General features: G+C 43.8%; 1 protein-coding gene across 2 annotated transcripts; it reads right to left on the reverse strand.

The window, feature by feature from the left end:
* Positions 1-5,165: 5,165 nt before the first annotated feature.
* Positions 5,166-22,960, reverse strand: VGLL1 (vestigial like family member 1). Of its 2 annotated transcripts, none has more exons than XM_006115439.5 (4): positions 21,362-22,960; positions 15,463-15,692; positions 13,849-14,265; positions 5,166-8,120 (listed from the first exon to the last, which is right to left on the reverse strand). In XM_006115439.5, the coding sequence occupies exons 2-4, from the start codon at positions 15,671-15,673 to the stop codon at positions 8,080-8,082; spliced, it is 669 nt and encodes a 222-aa protein (XP_006115501.2). In that variant the 5' UTR covers positions 15,674-15,692; positions 21,362-22,960; the 3' UTR covers positions 5,166-8,079. The 2 variants fall into 2 exon arrangements, with proteins under 2 accessions (XP_006115501.2, XP_006115502.2); XM_006115440.5 differs by lacking the exon at positions 5,166-8,120 and adding an exon at positions 8,127-13,618.
* Positions 22,961-23,012: the final 52 nt, after the last annotated feature.

The following is a 23,012-nucleotide window of genomic DNA, read 5'->3' on the forward strand; positions in this document are numbered from 1 at the left end:
GACATCTTGGTAATACAATCTTTTAATCTGATCACTTGGCAAGAGTGCATTGTGGCTTCCTATAGAGCAAACACTGTGATTACAGCTCAAACAGTGGTAATGAATTAACATAATGCTTCAACTTGATACTGGCAAATTATTAGAACTCGCAGAAAGGATCACTTTGCTACAGTTTGTAAGGACCTGTCTAGAATGCTTTTTCATGAGCCTTTGCAAGAATGTATAACATTTATAAATAATGGAGAACCTTCATCGGATCTTTACCATATAGAGTGTATAAGTAGATTAACACAAACACTAAGAAAAGTGTGGTATCACTAAGGTCACATTTTGACTTGCTGCCCTGGAGATTGATCTTCCAGAGTTTGATTTAGTGGGTCTAGTAAAGACCCGCTAAACTGAATACTGAGAGTGCCTCTGGTCGGTGCCGGTACTTCTCGCAACTGCAAGGAGTAAGAGAAGTCAATGGGAGTGTTTGCTCCCATTGTCCTCCCTCTGTGAAGACGGCACCAAGCTCGGTTTAAGGTAAGCCAACTCCAGCTACGTGTTTTATGTTGCTGGAGTTGTGTACCTTAACCCAATCTACCAGGTCTAGTGAAGACCTGGCGTAAGTTCTCTTCTTTCTCGAAAGACTGAGTACAGAGATTTTCTTCTTGGGCTAGTTGGCAGGAGCCTGAACACCTAACAATGTGGATTACAGTGTGGTTGCAGCTATGTTTGTCCCATGATATTAGACAAGGAGTGGGGGGGGGGGGCGCAATTATGTCTTTTATTGGCCAACCATGTGTTGGTGAGAGAGACAAAATTTGGGACTATACAGAATAGTTCTTTAGCCCTGGGAAAGGTACTCAGTGTCACAGTTAAATGCAGATTAAAGGTGGAGCAGATTAAATTTACTTATAAGGGGTTAACACGTTGCAATGCAAGACCATTTAAGAAGTGGGCAGCTAACACTTCTGCAGTCATAAGGCAAAGGTGGTTTACAAATAGCTGCAGTGAGCCAGTGTCATTACCGAGTCCTTCAGTTTTAGTGTCTAGCAAAGTTATGAATTAGGCTTTAATTGGAATTAAAGGTATTGTACAGGTTTCATTGAGGACAATGACAGAGGTCAGATATGGAGTGCTTTGGTTTGTGAAAAGTGTTTACCTGTGGGTAGCATAGTAATTTTGTCTTACTGCTTTTCTGTGAGTGTTCATGGAGCATCATGGTTCTAGTCTGACTGCCAGAGTTTTGAAGTTTTTTTGGGGGGGAGGGATGGGAATTTGATGCACTGGATGAGGTAGAACATGTACTGGACATGTGAAGGGCCCAAGGGTTTTGAAAGGTGTGTTTCAGGGTATATTGATCATTGCAGTAGTGGGGATGTCTGTATGACAAGGCCCAGTGACTTTTTGAATTAGTGAATCCTGTTGGCAGGGAGCTTGGTTCTGAGGGAAAGGTTGGGGTCCTTTGAAAGCCAAAAGAGGAGGCTCATGGAAGATCTTTTGGGATGTGTGCCCTATTGAGCATTGATTGTAATTATAAAGAGGAAGTCTATGCTACAAAATTAAGCCAACCTCAGTTATGTCAATGTACAGCCACTGCTGCAGTAATTAAACTAGTCTGATTTAAGCAATGCAGCATCCAGGTGGATGTTGCATTAACCTCATTGTTATGCCTCCTGTGGAGGCAGCGTTAAGTGGGTCTAATGGGCAACTTAACATCAGCAGAAGCAACACTCTAGTGTATATGCATACAGTCAGGTTGATGTGAAACAGTTTACAAATGCTGTAGCGTAGGCTAGGCTTTCATATCTCCTGCAGGGTGGTATGTGACAACCACCCCACCCACCTTGTTTCTAATACCACAGAGCGTCTTCCTTAATGCTTTGCTGACTGGGTCAGTGTTTTATTGCACAGTCTACAAAGGAAGTGAATTTTCCAAGCTAAATAGAAAATTGCTACTGAGTTTATGCTGATGAAAATGTCACCTATACATTTAATGCCTTGAGCAGTTCCATTTAAAACAAACAAAAGGAAGTTTTTCTTCATGCAGTGCAATGTCAACCTGTGGAACTCCTTGCCATAGGATGTTGTGAAGACCAGGATTTTAACAGGGTTCAAAAAAGAACTAGATAAATTTATGAAGGATAGGTTTTATCAATAGTTATTAGCCAGGAATGGTGACCCTAACCTCTTTGTCAGAGGCTGGAAATGGATGACAAGAGAGGGATCACTTGATGATTACCTGTCCTGTTCACTCCTCAGGGGCACCTGGCATTGGCCACTGTCAGAAGACAGGATACTGGGCGAGATGGACTTTCTTACGTAGATGGTCGTTCTTATTTCTAATCCCTCGTCCCCTTCTCATTCCCACTGAACAGTTTTTGAAGAGGAACTAGAGAGGTTGCATTAGTATTTAAGAAAATCAGAAGCCAGTGGTTGGTGTCCATTATTAGAAGTGGACATGTCTCAGTACCCTTCCCATCACCATAGTGATTAATCCTGTGGAGCTGAAACTGAAAGAAGTGTGGGAAGCACCAGATGGCAACTACAGAAGGCAATACAATATTTTGTCAAATCTTAGTTAGCCAGAGAACATGTCGTGCATGGGAATGAAGACATCCTCTCCAGAGGAAACAGGACATCAGCCTAATCAGAAACACAAGTGTGGATGGAAAGTCAAAAGGAGCAGCAAAAACAGCTCGCTACCCTCAAAACCACCAATACTGTTGAAATGGAGTGGTGGTGTAGCTGTGGGATATCAGAGAGGCCAGGTGCCGGAGGTAATATCCTTTACTGGAGCAACTTTCGTTGCCTTGTCTTATGACTACAGGGAAGTTCAATGAGCCACTTCACTTTGGATGGTTCTATAGCTTAGTCTACGTGCTAACTAGTTATGCTCTCTGTTTAACCTTGTAACTTTCCCAGACGGAAGGGGAACTCTTTGTAGCACAAAAGCATCTCTCCTTCACCAACAGAAGCTAGTCCAAGAGAGAGAGAGAAAGAGCGAGCCATAATTGCCTCATAGCTCAGTAAAAGATGTACACTTTAAAAGACACTTTGGTGACAAATAAAAAGATGGACAGTGGCAAAATAACCATCTCAGTAGTCACAGTACCAAAACTACTTCAAGTAATATATTTAAATGCCTTTAAAAACGTAACATCAGCTTTATATCTTCAGTTTTTTTTAAAGGAAAAAAATTGTTGGAAAGGAATAGTTAAAAAGGAAAAAAGAGAAAAAAATTACAATTGCTGTTACTAAGTTGCAAATTCATGTGTGTTACTACCACAAGCTACAAGGTTTCCAGTCATTCCTGCCTCATAGACTTTTATGCCCTGTGTTAGATAGTAAATCAGAGTAGAATATCATAGCCTTAAATTATATGAAAGAAAAGTCTGACTGCGATGAGTTAGAATGGCCAGAGTAGCAATATCAAAGAAGAAATGTACTGGAAAGCTACGCCTACCATTAGATCAGAAGAAAAAGAGTTGACTAAATACAAAGTGTTAATTTTCAGCGTTTGGTCTTTGCACAGAAGTGGCATGGGTATAACAAACCAGTTAAACTGGTTCATTGTATACACATTCTGACGGGTTTAACTCTGGTCACTGAGTTTTTGCTCCTGCCTGTATAGTCCCCTTACTAAAGGGGCCTCTGACTTTTACTGGGAGGATCCTTTGTGCTGCAATTTAGCCCTAAAGACTACAACTCCCATGAGCCCTTGGGAAAAAAAGGGGGGGAAACAGGCATGGAGCGAGAGAAAGTGAGTAGTCTCTATTTTGGGAAAGAGAAGCCAGGCTGCTGGTGAGGAGCCTTTTTCCAGTCCAGGAGCTATTGTGTTGCAGCTAGAGCTTGCAGGGCTTGGAACTAGCAAGCTGCTTCAGGGGTTGTTGATTGTCTCTAGAGGGCAGAGTCTCTGGCTGTGTCTGTGGCTAAGAGGGGCCTGCATAAACCTGCACAGGGGGAATTGTGAGTAACCTGGCTCTTTGGGAAAGTGCTGCCTGGGATAGACCTCAGAGAATAGACTGACCCTGAGTCCAAAGAGATGCAAAGTGACCAGCCCAGTAAACCAGAGCTACTGGCATTTGGTGGAGCCTGCTCCAGTGGCAGAGGGACTTTGAAGCTGGCTGCTCAGCTTGGACTAACACACATAGAACCTGCACAGTGCTGTCTCCACTCCAGCTGTAGACCTTCAAGCACACCCACAAGTATGTAGGACTCTGAATCCAGAGGAGGGCATGCTCTGGGATGGGATAAATAGTGGCAGTGTAAATGCCAGTTAGGTAAGTTGCTTTTCTTTGGGTACTTTTTAATTGATTTTGTTCACTTTGAATCTGTTCAACCCTGTTTCTTTAAGTTATTAAGTAAAGGTATGTTCATTCTAATGTAATCAATTAGATAGATCTTATTTATAATTGTCTTGGAGTTAGTTCCAGATTACTGGAGTAATTTTATTCCTGGAGGCTCCCAAGGCACATAAGTGTGTACAGGGCCAGCCAGGTGGAGGCACCACCACTGTATATTCTTTAGGAACTAGGAACTGCAGCAAGGGGGTGGATAGGGAATTCCCAACTAAACATCACCACTCAGGTGCTACGTCTACACTGGCATGATCTTGCGCACGAACTCTTTTGCAGAAGAGTTTGTGTGCAAAAACTCTTCCAGAAGAGAGCGTCTACACTGACATGTGCCTTTGCACAAGAGATGTGCTTTTGCGCAAGAGAATCTGTGCCAGAGTAGACACTCTCTTGCGCAAGAAAGCTCTGATGGCCATTTTAACCACAGGGCTTTCTTGTGCAAGAAATTCATGTTGCCTGTCTATACTGGCCTCTTGCGCAAGAACAGTTGCGCAAGAAGGCTTATTCCTGAGCAGGAGCATCATAGTTCTTGTGCAAGAAGCACTGATTTCATACATTAGAACATCAGAGTTCTTGCGCAAGAACTCGTGGCCAGTGTAGACAGGCAGCAAGTTTTTGCACAAAAGCGACTGCTTTTGCGCAAGATCACGCCAATGTAGACACAACCAAGGATGTCCTTTTATATTAAAACATCAGGCATCCAGGCACATACACGTGTGACCTGCTCCTGAGTAACCCAGGGAGAAAAAAGGGGGGTTACACCTGTAAACTTATCAGTGCAAGTTATTCAGCTGCAAATGAGGATTAAACAACAATAAACCATTTTGCATGTGTTACACTTTATTAAATCAAAATAAAACAAGGTCTTTAGATAAACTGTATGATTGTGTAGAACAGGCCTTGAAGATCTTGGGCAAGGGTGTCATCTAATATAAGTAGAACTAGACATATTTATACTAGCTGAGGATCTGACCTATCTGTTGCAAACTCACTAGATTTCGTAATGTTAAACATGTTACATAGAGATGTCACATGAAAGTAGTATTCATTTGGAGCAGTACATGGTTTATCCTTCAATGGAAAGAACAGATATGGGAGAATGGGGAAGGAAAGAGAAATGGCCCAAACTTTGGGATTTATAAAAATCCCAAAGCTTTACTATCCCACAGTTTTAAGAACTCTAGTGGGCCCAAGTCAAAGAACTCCCAACTCTGGCGAGTGTAACATTGCTCACAAGTAGTTTTTTGACACACATGGGGATTATTGAGAAGAGCCAATGGGCATGAGGGGCCCTTTGTATTGGGTTGCTTCTTTTCAATTAAATAACTTTTAATTTTTCCAAGTCTCTTAATTGATTCCAGGTCTTTTAATTAACCTGCGCTGTAAGCTTATTCAGCTTACATCAATCATTTTCTGACTGGGAGACATTAGGGGTATGACTAGAATTAGTAAAAATACACTGAAAAATCCTGAGCACCTTCACTTCTTGAATACTACAGCTTTTTTTTTACTCTCAGGCCAGCACTTCTGGAGAACTGAAGAAAGCACTACCAGTAGTGAGCTGGCTTTTTTCAAATGCCTTGAGGGTGGAATGGGCGCCTGTCCAGGACGTGTGTCATGGGAGAATGCCTTAGTTACTGAGACAAAACTTCTCCTTTGCTCTAGCGGGACCCCTGCTTTCAGGCAGACTGCTCACCTCGGAGGCTCACAGCAGCCCTCAGTTTAGATGCTTTCAAGGGCACAAGCTTGCTGTTCATTTAGCCACCTTCCTCAGACAACATGGGGAACAGAGAGCAGAATTAACCCCATAGTCTCCACTGCCCCTCCAAAGTGATTCAGGGACAGGACAGACCCTTTTCCAAATTAGGCCATCTCCTATGATGCATCCCACTGTCAGAATCAAGTCTCCCATGGTGAATAGGGAGTTGGGGATGCAGGGGGGGAACTCAAGCTCACCACCTACTCTAGATTCCAGCTCAGGGATCCTGCAATGCCCCCAGCACAAGTTGCATGACAGCTACAACTCCCTGGGCCATTTTTCCACAGCAACTCCCTAGCATCTTCCTTACCACAGGCTCTTCTTCTAGGTACCTGCTAGCACTTGTCCTTCCCAGACCTTCCCTAACCAGCTCCTTACATGCAGTCAGCTTACAGAAGGGGAGCTTTTTTAACCAGTATGGGCTGGTTCTTCACTGGCTCCAGGTGTCTTGATTAGTCTGTCTTCCTTGATTCTGGAAGTGTCCTAATTGACTCCAGGTCTTTTAATTAACCTTTCTGTACTAATTGATTGTCTCAATTGACCTGTCTGCCTTAATTGATTCTGGCAAGTTCCTGACTGTTCTGGATTAGCCCTTTTTACCTTACCCGGGGAAAGGAGACCTATTTAATCTGGGGCTAATGCACTTGCCTTCGATTACTCTCCTGCCACATCTCGCCTGACCCTGTCACATTACCTAGATGAAGTTGTATACTGATCCAGTGAGATTTTTCCATGTGATAATCACACCCGAGTTGCACGCTAAAGCCAATCCGTATGAAAGTTCAGAGTGAAGTGTGTCATACCAACAGGCAGCACATGGGAGTGGGGTGGTAGGATGGGGGAGGGGAGAATTCATGCTTGAGAAAAGATTCCTCCTAGGTCAGCAGATTGCCTCGTGTTGCCATCGGACCTGCAGTGATTACTCAGAAGTCACATTACTTAAGTTGCTTTAACATTAAATCACATAAAGCTCAGGAGGGTAAAAGTCAGTACCAGCAGGAGCACTGAGACATTGACTTAAGGGGCCACCCCCAGCTCTAACTTCTATTGCTACGGGGCACTTCCATCTCACCCAATAAAACTCACATTCCCTACTAGATTCACCAATGCTACTTCCCTGAAGTCCACAGGAGCCACACGTGCATATCCGAGAACAGAATGAATCCCTAAGGGACATATATAGGCTCAGCAATGGCCAGTCCCTATTGATAGGGGGGGGGGGGGGCAGAGTGAGGGCAGTTGGCTTCAGTGGGGTTACTGAGCATGTTCAGTCTGTGTTCTTGCTCAATACAAACTAGGCAGTAAATTTGGGGGAAGGGGACTTGACACTGTAGGTGATTTCCCACCCCCACCCCCAGTATGTGATGTCCCTTCCTTCCCCCCCCTTCCCCAGTGACTCTGGATGTCAATGGGAACTGAAAGTATGAATTCAAGTATCCGATCCTTCACTTTTCCAAATCTCTCAAGGCAAAGGGGGGAGGGGAAGAGAAAGAAATGAACTTGGTCATGGTGGTTGGGTCCTCATGTTTAACCCCTTGTGAACAGACTCCCTGGGAACTATTTTAAACAACTTCAAATCCAGCTGCCAAGGCAGGGAACTGACTTGCCCTTGTGAGGACATGAAAGCTTGTAGCGCTGCATGCTTCTCCTAATGGTAATTCTTCCCAAAGGATGATAAACAAATGAGTGTGGGGGATTTAAAAGTGGTAGGAGTCCTTAGAGAGCCCAAGGGGAAGACTTCACTCATTTCCCTTGTACAAATGAAATGTGTTTAACTATTATGTAGGGTCCCAGAGGCTGGCAGTTCTTTACTTAGAAGTGAACCATTCTTATTTACAAGATGGCCTATTATGTGTAGTCATGCAACTGGCTGCTGCCAACACACTGAATGGCTCTGGTCTATTTCCTCCTGCTTCACAACTGCACATTAGAAAAGTTCACAGAGCTCTCCAGGAATAAAGCAGAACCGTCCATTGGCTAAAAGTATAAGTCTTGTCTTCTGTCATGAGGCTGGATACCTGAAAAACACAGCAATATGAAAGTAGTCAATGTGTCGTACAGCACCACCATACAGGTCTCCTCAGAAAAATGCCTTTTTTGGCACCTGGGGGTCATTTCATTGGGGCTGTGCCAGTGCAGAGACAAATCGGCTCATTGAAAGTGTAAAGAAGACACATGACCAGAGCCACCTCCCATAAGAGGAGGGCAAAGTGAACGTGAAATACAGGAAGCTTGAAGGATGTGAGGCTTATTGCTCCACTAGCACTAGCATGGCCACCGCCGGTGTCAGGCCTGGTGTTTCTAATATCTCTACTACAAAAAGGAGACAGGCCTATGGTCAATCTACCCTAAAGGTAGACAGTTGAGAAACACAGATATGAAGTGTCCTGACTAGCATAGCAAACCACAGCCTCTGCAAAGAAAAATGACTAGTCCTAGAAGTGTGTAATACACCTGGAACTATACCTTGTTGGGTAGACAGGTGTATTGCATGAAGATTACAGGAGCTCTTTAGGACGACCAGCCCAGGCCCTGCCCTCTGGGGGTGGACCTGCGGGTGGCAGAGCAGCCTAGAAGATTACTGGGGTGGTCTGGCGCTGGCAGCAGAGGTCAGGTCTACCCTTGCGCTCACCACTACTGTAGGAAGTGGAGCAACCCAGCAAGCTTCCTCTGCTACACCCTCTCTCAGCCAGTTTGCTCCGCTTCACTGCGGCAACCGAACCCACTCCGCTCTCCCGGGTGATGTGGCTGGGAACCACACATTTGCAACCCAACCTTCAGCACTGGCGTTGCAGAACCCTTGCACAGAATTAGGTGCTTTTATAATCATAAGTATCAGCAGTTCTAGACAAAAGTCGATAGTGCCTTGAGAAGTACCCTCTTGGTTAGAGACAAAAACTAGAAGTCAGAATTCCTAGACCCTGCTTATAGACCATAAAAGGAGAATAGTCACACATCCCAGGGCTGTAATGACTCTGTGTGAACTTGAGCAAGAAAACTTTTCTGTGCTATAGCTTGCGCATCTGCATAGTGGCATACGGCACATGGCTGGAAGAGCTTTTCAAACATTATCAAGGCCTCACGGAGCTCCTCAAAGGGAAGACAGTAGTAGGAAAATGGAAAACCTTTTCTCTCCAACAGGTTTTCCCTGCCATTTTACATTTTTAAAGTTTCAGCCAACTCTGGTGTTAGCTGCATTGCTTCTCTGTCCTGGTCATAGAATACTACAACTGGAAGAACATAAGAACATAAGAACGGCCGTACTGGGTCAGACCAAAGGTCCATCTAGCCCAGTACCCTGTCTACCGACAGTGGCCAGCACCAGGTGCCCCAGAGAGGGAGGACCGAAGACAATGATCAAGCGATTTGTCTCCTACCATCCCTCTCCAGCCTCTGACAAACAGAGGCCAAGGACACCATTTTATCCCCTGGCTAATAGCCTTTTATGGACCTAACCTCCATGAATTTATCCAGCTTCTCTTTAAAATCTATTAAAGTCCTAGCCTTCACAGCCTCCTCTGGCAAGGAGTTCCACAGGTTGACAACACGCTGTGTGAAGAAGAACTTTCTTTTATTAGTTTTAAACCTGCTACCCATTAATTTCATTTGGTGTCCTCTAGTTCTTCTATAGAAGGGACCTCAAGAGGTCATCAAGTCCCATCCCCTATCCTCACGACAGGACCAAGCACCATCTAGATTGGGAATGGAAGACTGGGACAAAAGCCTCCGAGGAGGCCGGATCCAGCCCAAATAAGGCTTTGATGCGGCCCGTGTGGCAGTTCCAGGCCCCACCCCCAGTGTGTTGCCTGGGAGCCGGAGACGCACAAGCCCTTTTAACTGCGTCTATTTAAAGGGCTCGTGCCTTCCCCATGCCGGTCAAGCAATGTGTTTTAAAAGAAGCAGTTAAAAGGGCTTGCACATCCCGGCTCCCTGGCAATGTGCTAGCAGTGCTGGGAGCTGCAAGCCCTTTTAACTGCTTCTACTTAAAGATCTTGTGCCTGCCGGGCAGTTGCGTTGCCTGGCAGCCATCCAGCAGGCGCAAGCCCTTTAAATAGAAGTGGTTAAAAGGGCGCTAGTGTCCCAGCTCCCAGGCAACGCACAAGCAGCGAGGCTGGGAGCGGCGAGTCCTTTAAACAGCAGGAATTGAAAGGGCTCGCAGCTCCCATGCCCTGCTAATGTGATGCCTGGGACCCGCTGGGGAGGCACGAGCCCTTTCAACTCCTGGTATTTAAAGGACCCGCCCTTCCGCCCTCGGCCTATGCCCTTCCAGGGCAGCCCGCAACCACCTAAAAAATGTGTGAAGTGGCCACCATTCAAAAATTATTGCCCACTCCGATCTAGATCATCCCTGATTGCTGTCTATCCAGCCTGCTCTTAAATATCTCCAGTGCTAGAGATTCCACAACCTCCCTAGGCAATTTATTCCAGTGTTTAACCACCCTGACAATTAGGGAGATTTTCCCTAATATCCAACCTAAACCTCCCTTCCTGCAATTTAAGCCCCTCGCGTCTTGTCCTACCAACAGACGTTGAGAACAATTTTTCTCCCTCTTCCTTGTGACACCCTTTTAGGTACTTGAAAACCGCTACCATGTCCCCTCTCAGTCTTCTCTTTTCTAAATTAAACAAACCCAGTTCTTTCAGTCTTCCCTCATAGTGGACCTACACTCACTCAGCTGTTGCACTTCTTCCTGTTAGTGCAAGAGGGAGTCCCATCTGTTCGAATACCAAGCCCTACTTAATTAGAATCCTAGAAGTCCAGAGTACACCTTGAAAATAGTAAAAACATCACTTAATAGTTGCAAGTACTAATGACGGCGCACATTGCACCCTGCAAGGAGAAATCTCTGAATTGTACACACAATGTGAACACAGATCTAAATCCATATATTCATCATGGATCGAACACACAAAATCTCAGAAACATACTCTGCATTTCCATATGGGGTCTGAGCACAGACACCCTCCGCAGTCCGACTGGAGAATCTACTCTCGCCTTTTCAGCTTGACTTATACTAGTAACAATAGAAGCACAAGCAGCAATGGGATGGCAGCTTGCCCAGGTAGGTTGGAGGCTAAGTGTTCACCCCATAGTTGCTTTACTGAGATGCCACTGTCCTTTCCAGCGATAGCCATTCCACTGTGGCCCACACCAGATATGCTACCGTCTTCCCAGTGTCTTTAAGGAATTTTAAACACGGTTTTCTTGTGAAATTTATGGCCCCTTCCCCTCACCCATTTTGACAGCCCTGTTTAGAGAAGTCGGATATTAACCCAGCATAGGCAGCAGCGGAGCCAGCATCCCCACCAGTGTGCCCCGTGTCTTTTCTGTCCTAGATGGGTCTGAGAACCATGGTGCCAATTAGTGCCAGCAGCAGCGGCTGATGTTGTGATCTGGATGCCAGGGAACTGGACTAAACTCATGGATCTCCAAATGGTGTAAATTTTAGTCACAACTTAGACAGCAAAGATCTGTGGGGCAAGGACTCTCTGGTGCAGAGACTGGAGCCTCACTGAATGGGATCGCCTGTGGGTACTTATGACCATGTTACAAATAACAACCAGATTTCCCTGCTGGATTGGTATGAAGCTATTGTGTTGGGGGGCTCTGGCCCCCCATCACCAGAGTATTTCACTAGGGATTTTAAATTGTGGGTAATTGACTAATTGAATAGTCCATGCATTTTGCATCGACTATTCGATGGGGCGTCTCCACCTTTGACATGTAGAAACAGCCCTAGGCCCTTTTGAATCACTGGATCCCACGGCAACTGGGTAAAGTATAGAGGGAAAGAGAGGCTAAGTGACTTGTCCAAGGTCACACAGGAAGGCTGTGGCAGAGCAGTGACTTGAACCTCGGTCTTCCAAGTCCTGGTACCTTAACCCCTTTCAGAGAGGAACAGGCTCAGCCGCAACGTGAATTACTCCGTCTTTAGAGTTTACTGAACATCACGTTAAATACAAACACAGTAGTGATTGAAGTGAACATTAGTACCATTTTCTGAGACTGCCTGAGAGACAAGCATGGCTCAAGGACCAGTCTATTACCCCAATTATTGTTGTAAGAAGCAGAAACAGGCGAGGTAAAAAACCCTTAGACACTTTTTATGGGTGCTGTGGTTTGTTACTACATAGGGGGTCTATATAATTAATGTACACACAATAGTCAGATTGCTCAAATAATACCTAAGCATTCCACTCCATTTATAGCCATGCTTTGAGCACCTGGCACATACCCAGCTGTTTGTTACCCACACTGAGTACCTCTCACTCTTATATAGCACTTTTCACCAGTAGATCTACTCACTCGTGCGGGTTCCAAATACACTGTCGCTTACTTACATATTTGGTATCTCCTCAAAGTAACACAGAGGGGAAAGAGCTTTGCAAGCAACTATAGAGGAAACAATTATGGTGCAGCCAATATACAACTTCCAAGTACTATAATACATATAATAGATGCTGTTAAAAATAATTCCAGATAAGGATTCTGAATTGTTAACCTATGACCTTGCCTTATTAGCTTGCTATAAAAGGGGCATTACTGGGGCAGTGATATTGATGTGTATAGATTTTTGTGCTAAACATAATGGCTCAAGTAGGAGAACACAAGTAACTGAGTTATTAGGCTTTGCTATGGTTAAAGCCCTGTTTTATTAATGTGAGACTTTGTGGAAGTAGTTATGCTAAAGGTTGAGTTTCAATTAGAAATTAGCAGGCCCAAGAAGTTAAGCCCGGTTCATTAATTCTGCACTTTTATTCTCTGTTTGTGTGAGAGAGAGAAGTGACCACAGTAGTATGGTACATCACACAATTATACAAGTAATTCTACAGTAAGGGAATTCTGGCAATTTAGTAACTAGGCAGGTAGACTGTATTAATGTATAAGAAATAAGAAATACCTGATGTTAATTATTAAAAGAATAATTTAGAGATATCCAGAATGCTACACAGGAACAAGAGGCAGATATTAATATTATGTTCACAGAAATTGATCAAATATAGTTGCATATACAGGCAGTCCCCGGGTTACATGGATCCGACTTACATCGGATCCCTACTTACAAACGGGGTGAGGCAACCCCGCACTAGCTGCTTCCCCCCAGCAGACCAGAGAGACGCGGAGCGGCTTTTCTCAGCAGACATCTCAGCTTGAGCATAAAGAACTGAAGGAAGTGAGGTGTGGGAGAATAAAACTGAGCTCTGGAGAAATGTTTGGCTAGAGTTTCCCCTACAATATGTACCAGTTCCGACTTACATACAAATTCAACTTAAGAACAAACCTACAGTCCCTATCTTGTACGTAACCCGGGGACTGCCTGTACCATACATCACATAAAGATGGAGTATTAAAAACAAGTTCCAGTCTAGGTCCCTGGTTTTTGGGTTCTTTGGCTTCCTGAACTAGTGTCAACTAATTGGTGTGTATAAGATTTTCTGCTGTTTGGTTATATTGATGAGTAGAATTGTGGTTTCTGTGTACTGGGTCAACTGAATCTTGCAAATCAGGCCAGTCCTGTAATAAGAGAGAAAATGTGTAAGAGAAACTTCTGTATAGCCCACTTCTTAGAAAGAACCTGTGAAAAATAATAAGTGTAAGTGTGTGATTATTAAGAGACAAACATTAGAAACTTATTTCATTATGACCAGGCTGGACTAAACAAGTCTGCTTTAACCACCTTCAAGCACAAATTTTAATTTTTCATTTGTAAATCGGCGTAAAAGGGATTGTAAATATTTTCTTACCTCCCCTGGGAGTTGAACTTTGACACTCATTTTGTGACCTAGCTGGTCCAGTAAAACAGGCTGAGCTAGAACTTTGTTTCACGATAGATTCCTGGCTAGATGCTGGGCACCTGTCCTGTTGCAGAAGATCCAGAAGAGAACCGTATTTCCCATCAGACATCGGTCCCTGAACCATGTGAGGGTCAGGTAAGGAGCGAGAATCTCCTGAACCAATAAGACTTGGATGATTTATTGAAGGGAAGGGCCACAAATCTGCAGGCTGAATAGGACAATGTCGCAGAACGGATGCCTGTTGGAGATCATTGGCAGCAGCCAACAAATGCAGATCAGAATGTGATGTGTTTGTAGCAGGAGATGATTGATAAGACTTGATCCAGTGAGAAGAGAAATTCCACTGATGCGGAGACATGCGGCCATCTAATTTTAAAGGAAAGAGTGTTTTGAAGCTTTATTGAAGTCTTTATTTTACTTTTCCAAGACAAATTCCAATAATGTTATGGGAAATTTACCTAAGTTAAGGACTGCAAAATGTGCTCCAAATTACATACAAAGGAAACTCTTACAATAATAGATTTAAAAAGAAACAAATCTACACTAAAATAGACTATCCTAGAAAGTCAGTACCACCTCCCACTGAATATGAAACATCAAGTACTTCTCCTGAGGGGTGGGTAGCCTACCGTTCCTCAATGTCTTAAACTGTGTCTTAAATCTTGCAGCAGCCTTCTCTAGCCACCCACCTTCTGGCAAAAAGTTGCCAGTCAGATAAGGTTTCCCTGAAGGCAGGGATGAAATCTGGGGGAGTATCTAAAGTCACAGCAAAACCAACTCTCAGTTTAATTTTTAAAAAAAATTAAAATGATGCAATTCATCTTCGGACTTTCTTCAGAAGGGTGGGGCACCCATCCTGCAGAGATTCACTGAAGAGCCACACAGGCAGACCCAGTGGCTTACCCATGAAATCTTAAGTACAAGATCAGGGCTTTGAAAGAATTATTTTGCTCTTGAACAGAATTTGGACTCATGTGAAAGTGGGGGTACATAGACGCACATATGATAATTTGGTCCTCAGTAGGGATGTAAACAACTAATCGACTAGTCACTCACCTCCCCCCCACCTCGCTTGCTGCCTCTATCAAAAAGAGGCAGCGAGGGGGGGGGGGGGCGGGCAGATGGAAGAGGACGGGGTGCTGGAGGGAGCTGACTTAAAAACTGGTTCCCTCCAGCTCCGTGGGAGGGGGCAGGGGCGCAGTGGCGGCGTTCCAACTTTGAAATGTACAAGAATCCCTGCTGGGGCTTTTATACATTTCAAAGTGGAAGCCGCATGGGTCCCGTGGTCAGTGGGGGACTCCCTGCTGACTTCAGGCTCCATGCAGCGTTTCAGTCTTTGAAATGCACAAGAGTTCCCGCTGGGGCTCTTGTACCTTTCAAAGGCGGAACACCGCGCTGGTCCTTATCAACTAATCGAATAGTCAATGGAGATCCCATCAACTATTTGATTAATTAATCAAAATTTAAGATCCCTAGTCCTCAGTCTAAATGTCTCGGCATGACACTCTAGTTGGTGAGTTAAATAGCAGCATTACACAAACACACACATGGAAAACTGCTCACCATTCTTCAGGTTAACATCCTCACTCTTGTGCTTTGTGCTCAGATCTTGCGGGTTCTTGGCATTGCTTAACGCTCTAGAAAAGTGCTCATCTATCACACTGTTCATGTCCCCTTGAAAGTAAGTAAACACAACACTCTGAGACCCCCACTCTGTTTTCACAGGCGGTTTGCTTTTACTCAGTATTGGAGCGTTTTTCCTTTCTGCTTCCATCTTCAGTGACTAACAGTGCCTAAGAAGTAAAACAAGAAGAATCACTGAACCAAAATTGTATTGCCAACATTGGGTTTGATAATCTTCCCACTGAAGCTTAGGACTGGAAAGTTTACTTTGAGTAGAAACGGGGACAGATCCTGTATCTGATGCTCATCCTTTCTCCACCAATTTAATAAAAGCCTGCATGGACATAGTTGCTAAATCAAATGTACATGGCTATCTGTACTGCGTGATAAATGCCCAGGTTGATCCTTGTAGTAAAATCTATAATCCATAGGTGCAAAGGGTGGTATGAGAGAGGATACAGTTAGTTCTTCTATCTAGTTTCAGTGCACATGTAGGAACAATGGCTGGAGCTCCCAAAAAAGAAAGAAAGGGTGGGGCGGGAGGGAACTATGACACAAACTATTCATTCACTAAGCCATACTCTTTTGGATGGCATTGTGCCTCGACTCAATGCATCTGCATGTCATTCTCCAAGTCACAAAATGGGAGTCTGGTGGTCCACCAGCATTAACTATAGGAAGGAAAAGTATCCATTGGGCCAAGCTGGCAAAAAGCATTCAGATGGTCTTAGCCAGCAACCATCATGCTTGTCTCACAAGCAGCGTCCTCTTTGCTGTCTCATGGTGGTGCTAAGGAACCATGACAGAAATTACTAGACTGTTAATATTAATTCAACAACGTTAATTAAATTGAAGATCGAAGCGTCCACATCAGGTATTCTCAACACACTCCAATGTTGGTTGAAAATAGCACATTCAGGCTTACAGAGGACAACTGTTGCTTGCACACAAGCAACTAGATGGACACAAGGTAAAAGCTATGCTATATTCATGTCAGAAGCATTTGCAGAAGCCCCAGATTTATGAACGTCTGGATTCTCTGAACAGCTGCAAGTTAAATTTGTTTGCTTGGCGCACTCTACTCATTTTCTATCATTTAAAACCAGTGCTGGCAAGTGCTTTCTTGGCATCAGTTATTGTTCCCTACTGCTTCTGGACAGACTGTATTACAGGAGCTCTTCTTTGTAACTTCCGTAGGAGATGGTGTGATCTAGCCTGGGACTGAACTACCGGGGTTCCATGTCTGTTGCATGCATACAATTTCCATAGGAAATTCCAAATGGAGCTTCAGCCATGCCAATGCCACAAGTTCAAAAAAAATCAGACTTAAAAAAAAAAACAAAAAAACCCCCCCAAAAAACCCAACAACCCTCCACTCATGATTGGCCCCAAAATTAAAGTGGCTTAATTTTTTTGTCTTAATTCCTGTAGCAACCTGATTGGTTACTCTTCCCCAGAAGGGAGGCAGCTAATCAGGTGAGGATTTCCCTCTGGGAAGGGCTGAAGCTTCTCACAGTCATGGCAAAAAAACTTCCAGTCCCAGCTGAAACCACAAGAGTCGACAATACTGACTTAACGGTGTGACTTTGGAGCAAGTCACTTCAACTCTCTGAGCTTCAGTCTTTTTCCCATACCAAGTAGGAGAAGATAGTCTCCCAGATCACACAGCTAGTCATAAAATGGAATTTCAGTCCCACAGGAAATTCGGACAAGTTGAAATTTATTTTCATTCAAAATCAGGACAAAGTAAAAACTTGAAATACCCCACACAGGAAATTCTAAAATAATTTGATTTAGAAACAGCAAAATGATCTTGTCAAAACACTATCCAATAAAATGTATTCCCAATTATAAAATTGGGTTTAAAATTAATTTTTAAAGTCAAAATGAAACATCTAAATTGAATAGTCCACTTTGAATTTTCCCCTCAAATGTTGTCAAAGCTTAAACGTTCTCACAAAGCAGCCTTAGTTTGACAAATAGCATTTTGCAATTGAACTGTTGTTGATTTTTATGACCAAATCTAATGTGAGGTACTAAGGATGATTCGCTAATGTTTGGAAAATGCTTTGAAATACTTCTAAGGAACTATGTTTCAGAGTCTTGCTACCATCAACATAAGAATGTTATAATAGATTGGGAAAGGGAAAAAATGCAACAGGTTCTCTTATGACACTTCAGTGGACCTTAGAATGGTTAGACTATCAAGTGATTTTAAATCAAACACAAAGAGATAACGTTATATATTTTAATGACAGTTGCTAGTATAATTTTGGGGTGGGTGGGAAAACAAGTCTTGTCCCAGTTCTGATATTCCTAAAGCAAGAGACTCTCAAATCCTGACAAGATTAAATCACATCTTGCCCCCACAATTGAATGCATCTATAAGTTTTTCCCTATTAAAGGCAGGCTATTTTAACTATCCACAAATTGCCATATGAGAATCCTTTGATTACCATATAGAGGACTTTCTAAGGCACTAATCAGTGTGCATTTATTGCAACCTATGCAAACAGACCAGAGTTTCCCAAACATTTAAAAAATGCTGGATAGGTGTAAGTGTAACCCACACACTGGGGATATGTCTACACTCACGGCTTCTTGCAGGAGTAATATGCAAATGAAGCTAAGCATGGACTATCGCCAAGCCTCATTTGCATACCTAATGAGCCACCATTTTTTTCAGAAGAGGCTCTTGCGCAAGAAGGAGCGTCTACACTGCCCCTTCTTACGCAAGAAAAACCCTCTTGCACAATGCCATTCTTCCTGAAAAGTAATAGGTGTAACGGCATTGCGCAAGAGGATTTTTCTTGCGTAAGAAGGGGCAGTGTAGACGCTCCTTCTTCAGTGTAGACGCTCCTTCTTGCGCAAGAGCCTCTTCTGAAAAAAATGGTGGCTCATTAGGTATGCAAATGAGGCTTGGCGATATTCCACGCTTAACCTCATTTGCATATTACTCCCGCAAAAAGCTGCGAGTGTAGACATAGCCCTAGTGTGGTTCACTGACCCATGCAGTGGCACTTAGACCACAGCAACAGATAAGACCAAGAGACCTCTACAGGATGAGGTAGGAGGCAGCTGGCTTTTAGCTCAGCAGGTAGAGGCTCCTATACTCAGCTTCAGAGGTCCCAGGTTCAAATCTACCCCCTGGTAATTACAAAAGCACTGATGAAATTTGCCATCAGCTAAAACATGTATCATTAGCAAAGGGACTGTATTTTGGAAAGTGATGCTCAAGAGATGGTTTTTGGTGAATAAGCATTCACACTCCCAGTATGATGCTGCAGTTGAGAAAGCAAAGATCTATGGATGCAAAAGCAGAGGAATATCAAGTGGCAGTAGGAGGGTGGTATTACCTTTCTATACAACAAGGTGCAATCTTTAGGGGAACAGTGTGTCCAGTTCTAGAGGTCACACTTTAAAAAGGATATAAACTGGAAAGGGTTTAGAAAAAATACAATAATGAGGTCTAGAAAACATGCCTTACTGTGACAAAAAGCAGCTCAATATTGATCTATCCAAGAGAAAGCTGATGAGGTGACTTGATCAAAGGCTTTGCATACCTGTGTGGGGATTACATTTCTGATCATAGAGCTTCTGATCTTTAACTCTAGCAGAAAGGCATAATGAAATCAAATGGCTGGAAGTGAAAGATAGACAGTCAAACTAAAAATAAGTGCAATTAAAAAAATCAAGAGTAATTGAACTGTTGGAACAAGCTACTGAGGGAAGCGATGGGTTCTCCATCACTAATTCTTTAGATCAAGATGAGCTATATTGTCAAGACGTGCTTTCTAGTGAGAAATTAGATCTGATGCAGACAGCGTGGATTTCTATAGCTGGTGTTAGAAAGGCCAGACTAGATTATGATGGTCCCATCTAGCCTCCTTAAAAGGGACCATCTGCTGGCACCTGTAACATGCTAAGCACAGTACCAATAAGGGAGTCATAGGGGACATCAGTGGTTGTAATGAGGGAGAAGTGGGCAGGGACCATCTTATGTCTATACATCTTTCTTAGAACAAAAGGGGGCCCTCCTTCAAGACTGGGGGCCCTTAGGTGCTGCCACAAAAATAAATACACAAGAAGGTTTAGGCCTCCAAGAGGTCGGACTCAAATAAAACTAGAAAAGCAAACTTCCTACTTTTTTTCCCCCCACTGTCATTTTTCATAGTCTGCACCAGACAGCACGGCTGATTTCCCTTAGTGAAGAAACAGCGGCTTTCACTTGGAAAAATCCCAGGCCACATCCAGCTGCACCAAGCAAATTCTAGTATGGAACGCTAAGTGGACTCTCCCTAACAAATGCTCTTCTGAAAGCACCTCTATGCTACCTGTCATTATGCAACTTAAAAGTTCATTAAGATTGCAAAGTCAAGCACTCCACTTCCCGCCCAAAGGCTTACTTCCCACATAACAAATCGCTGGATGTTCCTACGTCACCCTTGTTAACCATCCTCAAACTATTGACTTCAAATTGTGTCCTTAGGCAGGCATTTTTTTCCAGCAGGAGGGCTGAGTATGTTCAACTCCTCTCACCTGGTGAAAAGGGCTGCGTAGTTACAGCACTGGGAAAGATACAAAGGTCTGAGAAAATTATTAGTATCTAGTTTTCCACTGCACAGGGGTTGAGCACCTAAAATTATGAAATATTTTTCCAAGCCAACTTGGAAAAATCCATCTCCATCTCTATCTAAACACTCTGTAGTCTAGGATGAACCATTTAGATAAGGTTTGAGTGATAGGGAGGCTGTCCCTTTAAGGGCAGGGCCAAGATTTGGAAACACTATACAGCAGTGAGGGGCAACCGAGGCTAGTGAGTAGGCCACGAGTGGCCCTCATCTCAGTGGGCCACAAGATTGTCATAACCAAGATGGTCTCCTGGAAATGTGTAATTGTTATAACTGTGCTTGTGTACCTAGAATTTATGGTGTGTGCTGACTGAACTGTAGCAGCGCTTTGATTGATGCAGACGGAGCACACAGCTTTCAGTTGTGTTGTGTGCTATCAGCATGCACCTCAACTCACATGCCCTTGGTTTATGTGCCTGTGACTTTCAATAATATTGGGAGGGTTAGGAAAAAAATACAGTAATTGAAATACGGCAGGAAAAAAACTATGCCAACAAAAGCCAGCAGAATCTGGCAATCATGGGCAACATCAAAAATGTCTTGTGGGCCACACGATCCCCGTGGATCACAGGATGCCTTGCCCACTACTGCTCTACAGTATGTTCACCAGCCTCACTAGCTTCCCATTCCTCCATCTCCAGTAGGAAGACTGCAAAGAGACAGCGTACATTACTTCCAGGACAAACGGTTACGGAGCTGGAAGCCACCAGTTTTTGTTGCTTGTCTGAAACAAATTGTGGTTAAAATGTGTTTAGGAGGAATATATTGGTTCGGATTGGAGGAGTACAGAGTAGGATTTAAGATGGTAAGCTGTTATAGAAATACAAGGACAGACATTGCCCTAAAATCGAGGCCCAAAAAGGGAGTCTCCCCCAACTCTTGTGAGATTTGGTACAGGCAGTGATATAAGTTAATTTGCTCTTGAAGAGCAAATGGTGTGTGCTTGGCAAATCCCTGGGAACCTGAATGGCCAGAGTGGCTACAGATGACAAGGCTCTGTGCTGGTTTCTCAGGCAGCATCTCATGGAGCAACTTTGTCCTGTTCCCTGCTGTCCAGGGATCTAGCACTGCCTGGAAAAAAATAAAATCCTTCTCTCGCTCACTGGTTTTCCAAGCAGCATGTAAACAGCTCAGTGAAAAAGCCACCCCCTTTACCAAATACCAATGTAAGGAAGTTAATAAAAGAGTACTGGTATCAGGATTCTTACCTTATTTTTACTGCCTTCAATTGAGACACCCTGGGAGACTCTGGACACACTGAAGAGTCATGCTGCAGTATACAGAGGAGTCTGATCCTTTCCCAGCATGGACGTATGTACTTTGCTGGAGAATGCAGGGAGTGCACATGATCGCCCTACCTGCTTTCTGCCCCTCTAGCTGTGACTGAACTAGGCGTTTCCATCAAGCTTGCCACTAAGTATGTGTGAAATGCACTCCAACAAGTCCACCAGGTTAAGAGGCTTCAGGAATGAGGAAAATAGGCTTTTAAAAATTGGATTTTGACGACACTGTGTACACAATCAAGCAGACAATGTGCACATTTAAGAACAAAGTTCCTAGTAAAAAGACACATGGCAATGAATCACTGGGTACATGACCAGGGCCAAAAATGTTACCTTCCTACAAAAGGTCAGACATTCCTGAAGTCATTACCTCCACTGACAAGGAATGGTTGCTTACCTGCCACCTCCCAATGTCTATTTTCCATTTCTCCTACCCCACCTTACATCCCTCTGCTTTCCGGTCCCACTGAAATAGTGGCTATATCCATGTATTTGGGTACAACACAAAGCATCTGTTCAACAGAATACAGTAGTTAAGTTACTTTGTGCTAAGCACTTTTCTTCCCTGATATCTTGATATGAGCTACCCAAAAGAAACTGCAGTACGACCAAGTGGAATGCAATTTGGTTTTAGTCTGACTGTACATTTTTAGAATCTTTTACAAAAGTGGTTCCCAACCTTTTTTATGCCATAGACCAGCAAACCCATTCACTAACCTTTGGCAAACCAGCAACATTTAATTTGCATATTCATTAAATAAAATGTTTCCTGTCCACCCAGCCCCCAGTGCCTAACACTCTTTGACGCCTACCCGTATGCCCCATGTGCTTTGACCTTTTAATCTGACTTCTACAGCCCATGCCAACACCCTCTTGCCCTGTGACCCCCGCCACACACCCTCACCTTTCAGCCCCCACTCCACCCCTGCATTCCCCCAGAGCGAGGCTGCCCCATCTTGGGTGCGCGGCTGTTGGCAGTGCACTTGCTCCCTCCTCATTCGCCTCCCTTCCTTCTCAAGTGCATCTTGTGCCCCCATGGGTAGGGGGAGGGGAGCGTGAAGGCCTGGCCAGGTCACCATTACTAAAGGGGAAGGAAGGAAGGAGGCACCTGCTGCTCCGCCTCTTCCTGCCGCCACCTCAGTCCCAGCGCAAAAATCAGCCACCATGGCTGCTGGAGCTGACTCACTGAACAGTCAGCTTCCGCTCCAGCAGGCACTGTGGACCAGCAGCCAGTGGTTTGAGGACTGGCACTGGTCCACAGATCAGCAGCTGGGAACCGCTGTTTTATAGCGCAGAGAGAAAACACAATGTATGTTATTGTAAAGTAACTTTACCAGTGATAACGAAGTCTGTCTCTAAAATATCAGTGCATATTTACACATTAAAATTACTATGCAATCATAAACTATATTTATATTCATGTGGTCTTAAACTTACAAAACAAATCAAACGAGGAATTAGCTTAAATACATTCTTTCAAGCAAAGATGGGCTTAATTTGTTTATTAAAAAGGTAGTATAAAACACAACCCATTTAAGAAACAAAAACAAAATTTGAGACAAATCAAGAACTTCTT

Source organism: Pelodiscus sinensis, chromosome 13 (genome assembly GCF_052426305.1).
Source record: "Pelodiscus sinensis isolate ZL-2025 chromosome 13, ASM5242630v1, whole genome shotgun sequence".
Lineage (NCBI taxonomy): Eukaryota > Metazoa > Chordata > Testudines > Trionychidae > Pelodiscus > Pelodiscus sinensis.

Excerpts from the sequence above, each read along its gene's own strand:
- VGLL1 (XM_006115439.5), bottom strand. The coding sequence starts at position 15,673 with ATGGAAGCAGAAAGGAAAAACGCTCCAATACTGAGTAAAAGCAAACCG. Across the intron at positions 14,266-15,462 it reads GGATGTTAACCTGAAGAATG|ATGGCCGCATGTCTCCGCAT; the intron begins GTGAGCAGTTTT and ends CTTTAAAATTAG. Across the intron at positions 8,121-13,848 it reads AAGTTCAACTCCCAGGGGAG|GTATCCAGCCTCATGACAGA; the intron begins GTAAGAAAATAT and ends TGTGTTTTTCAG.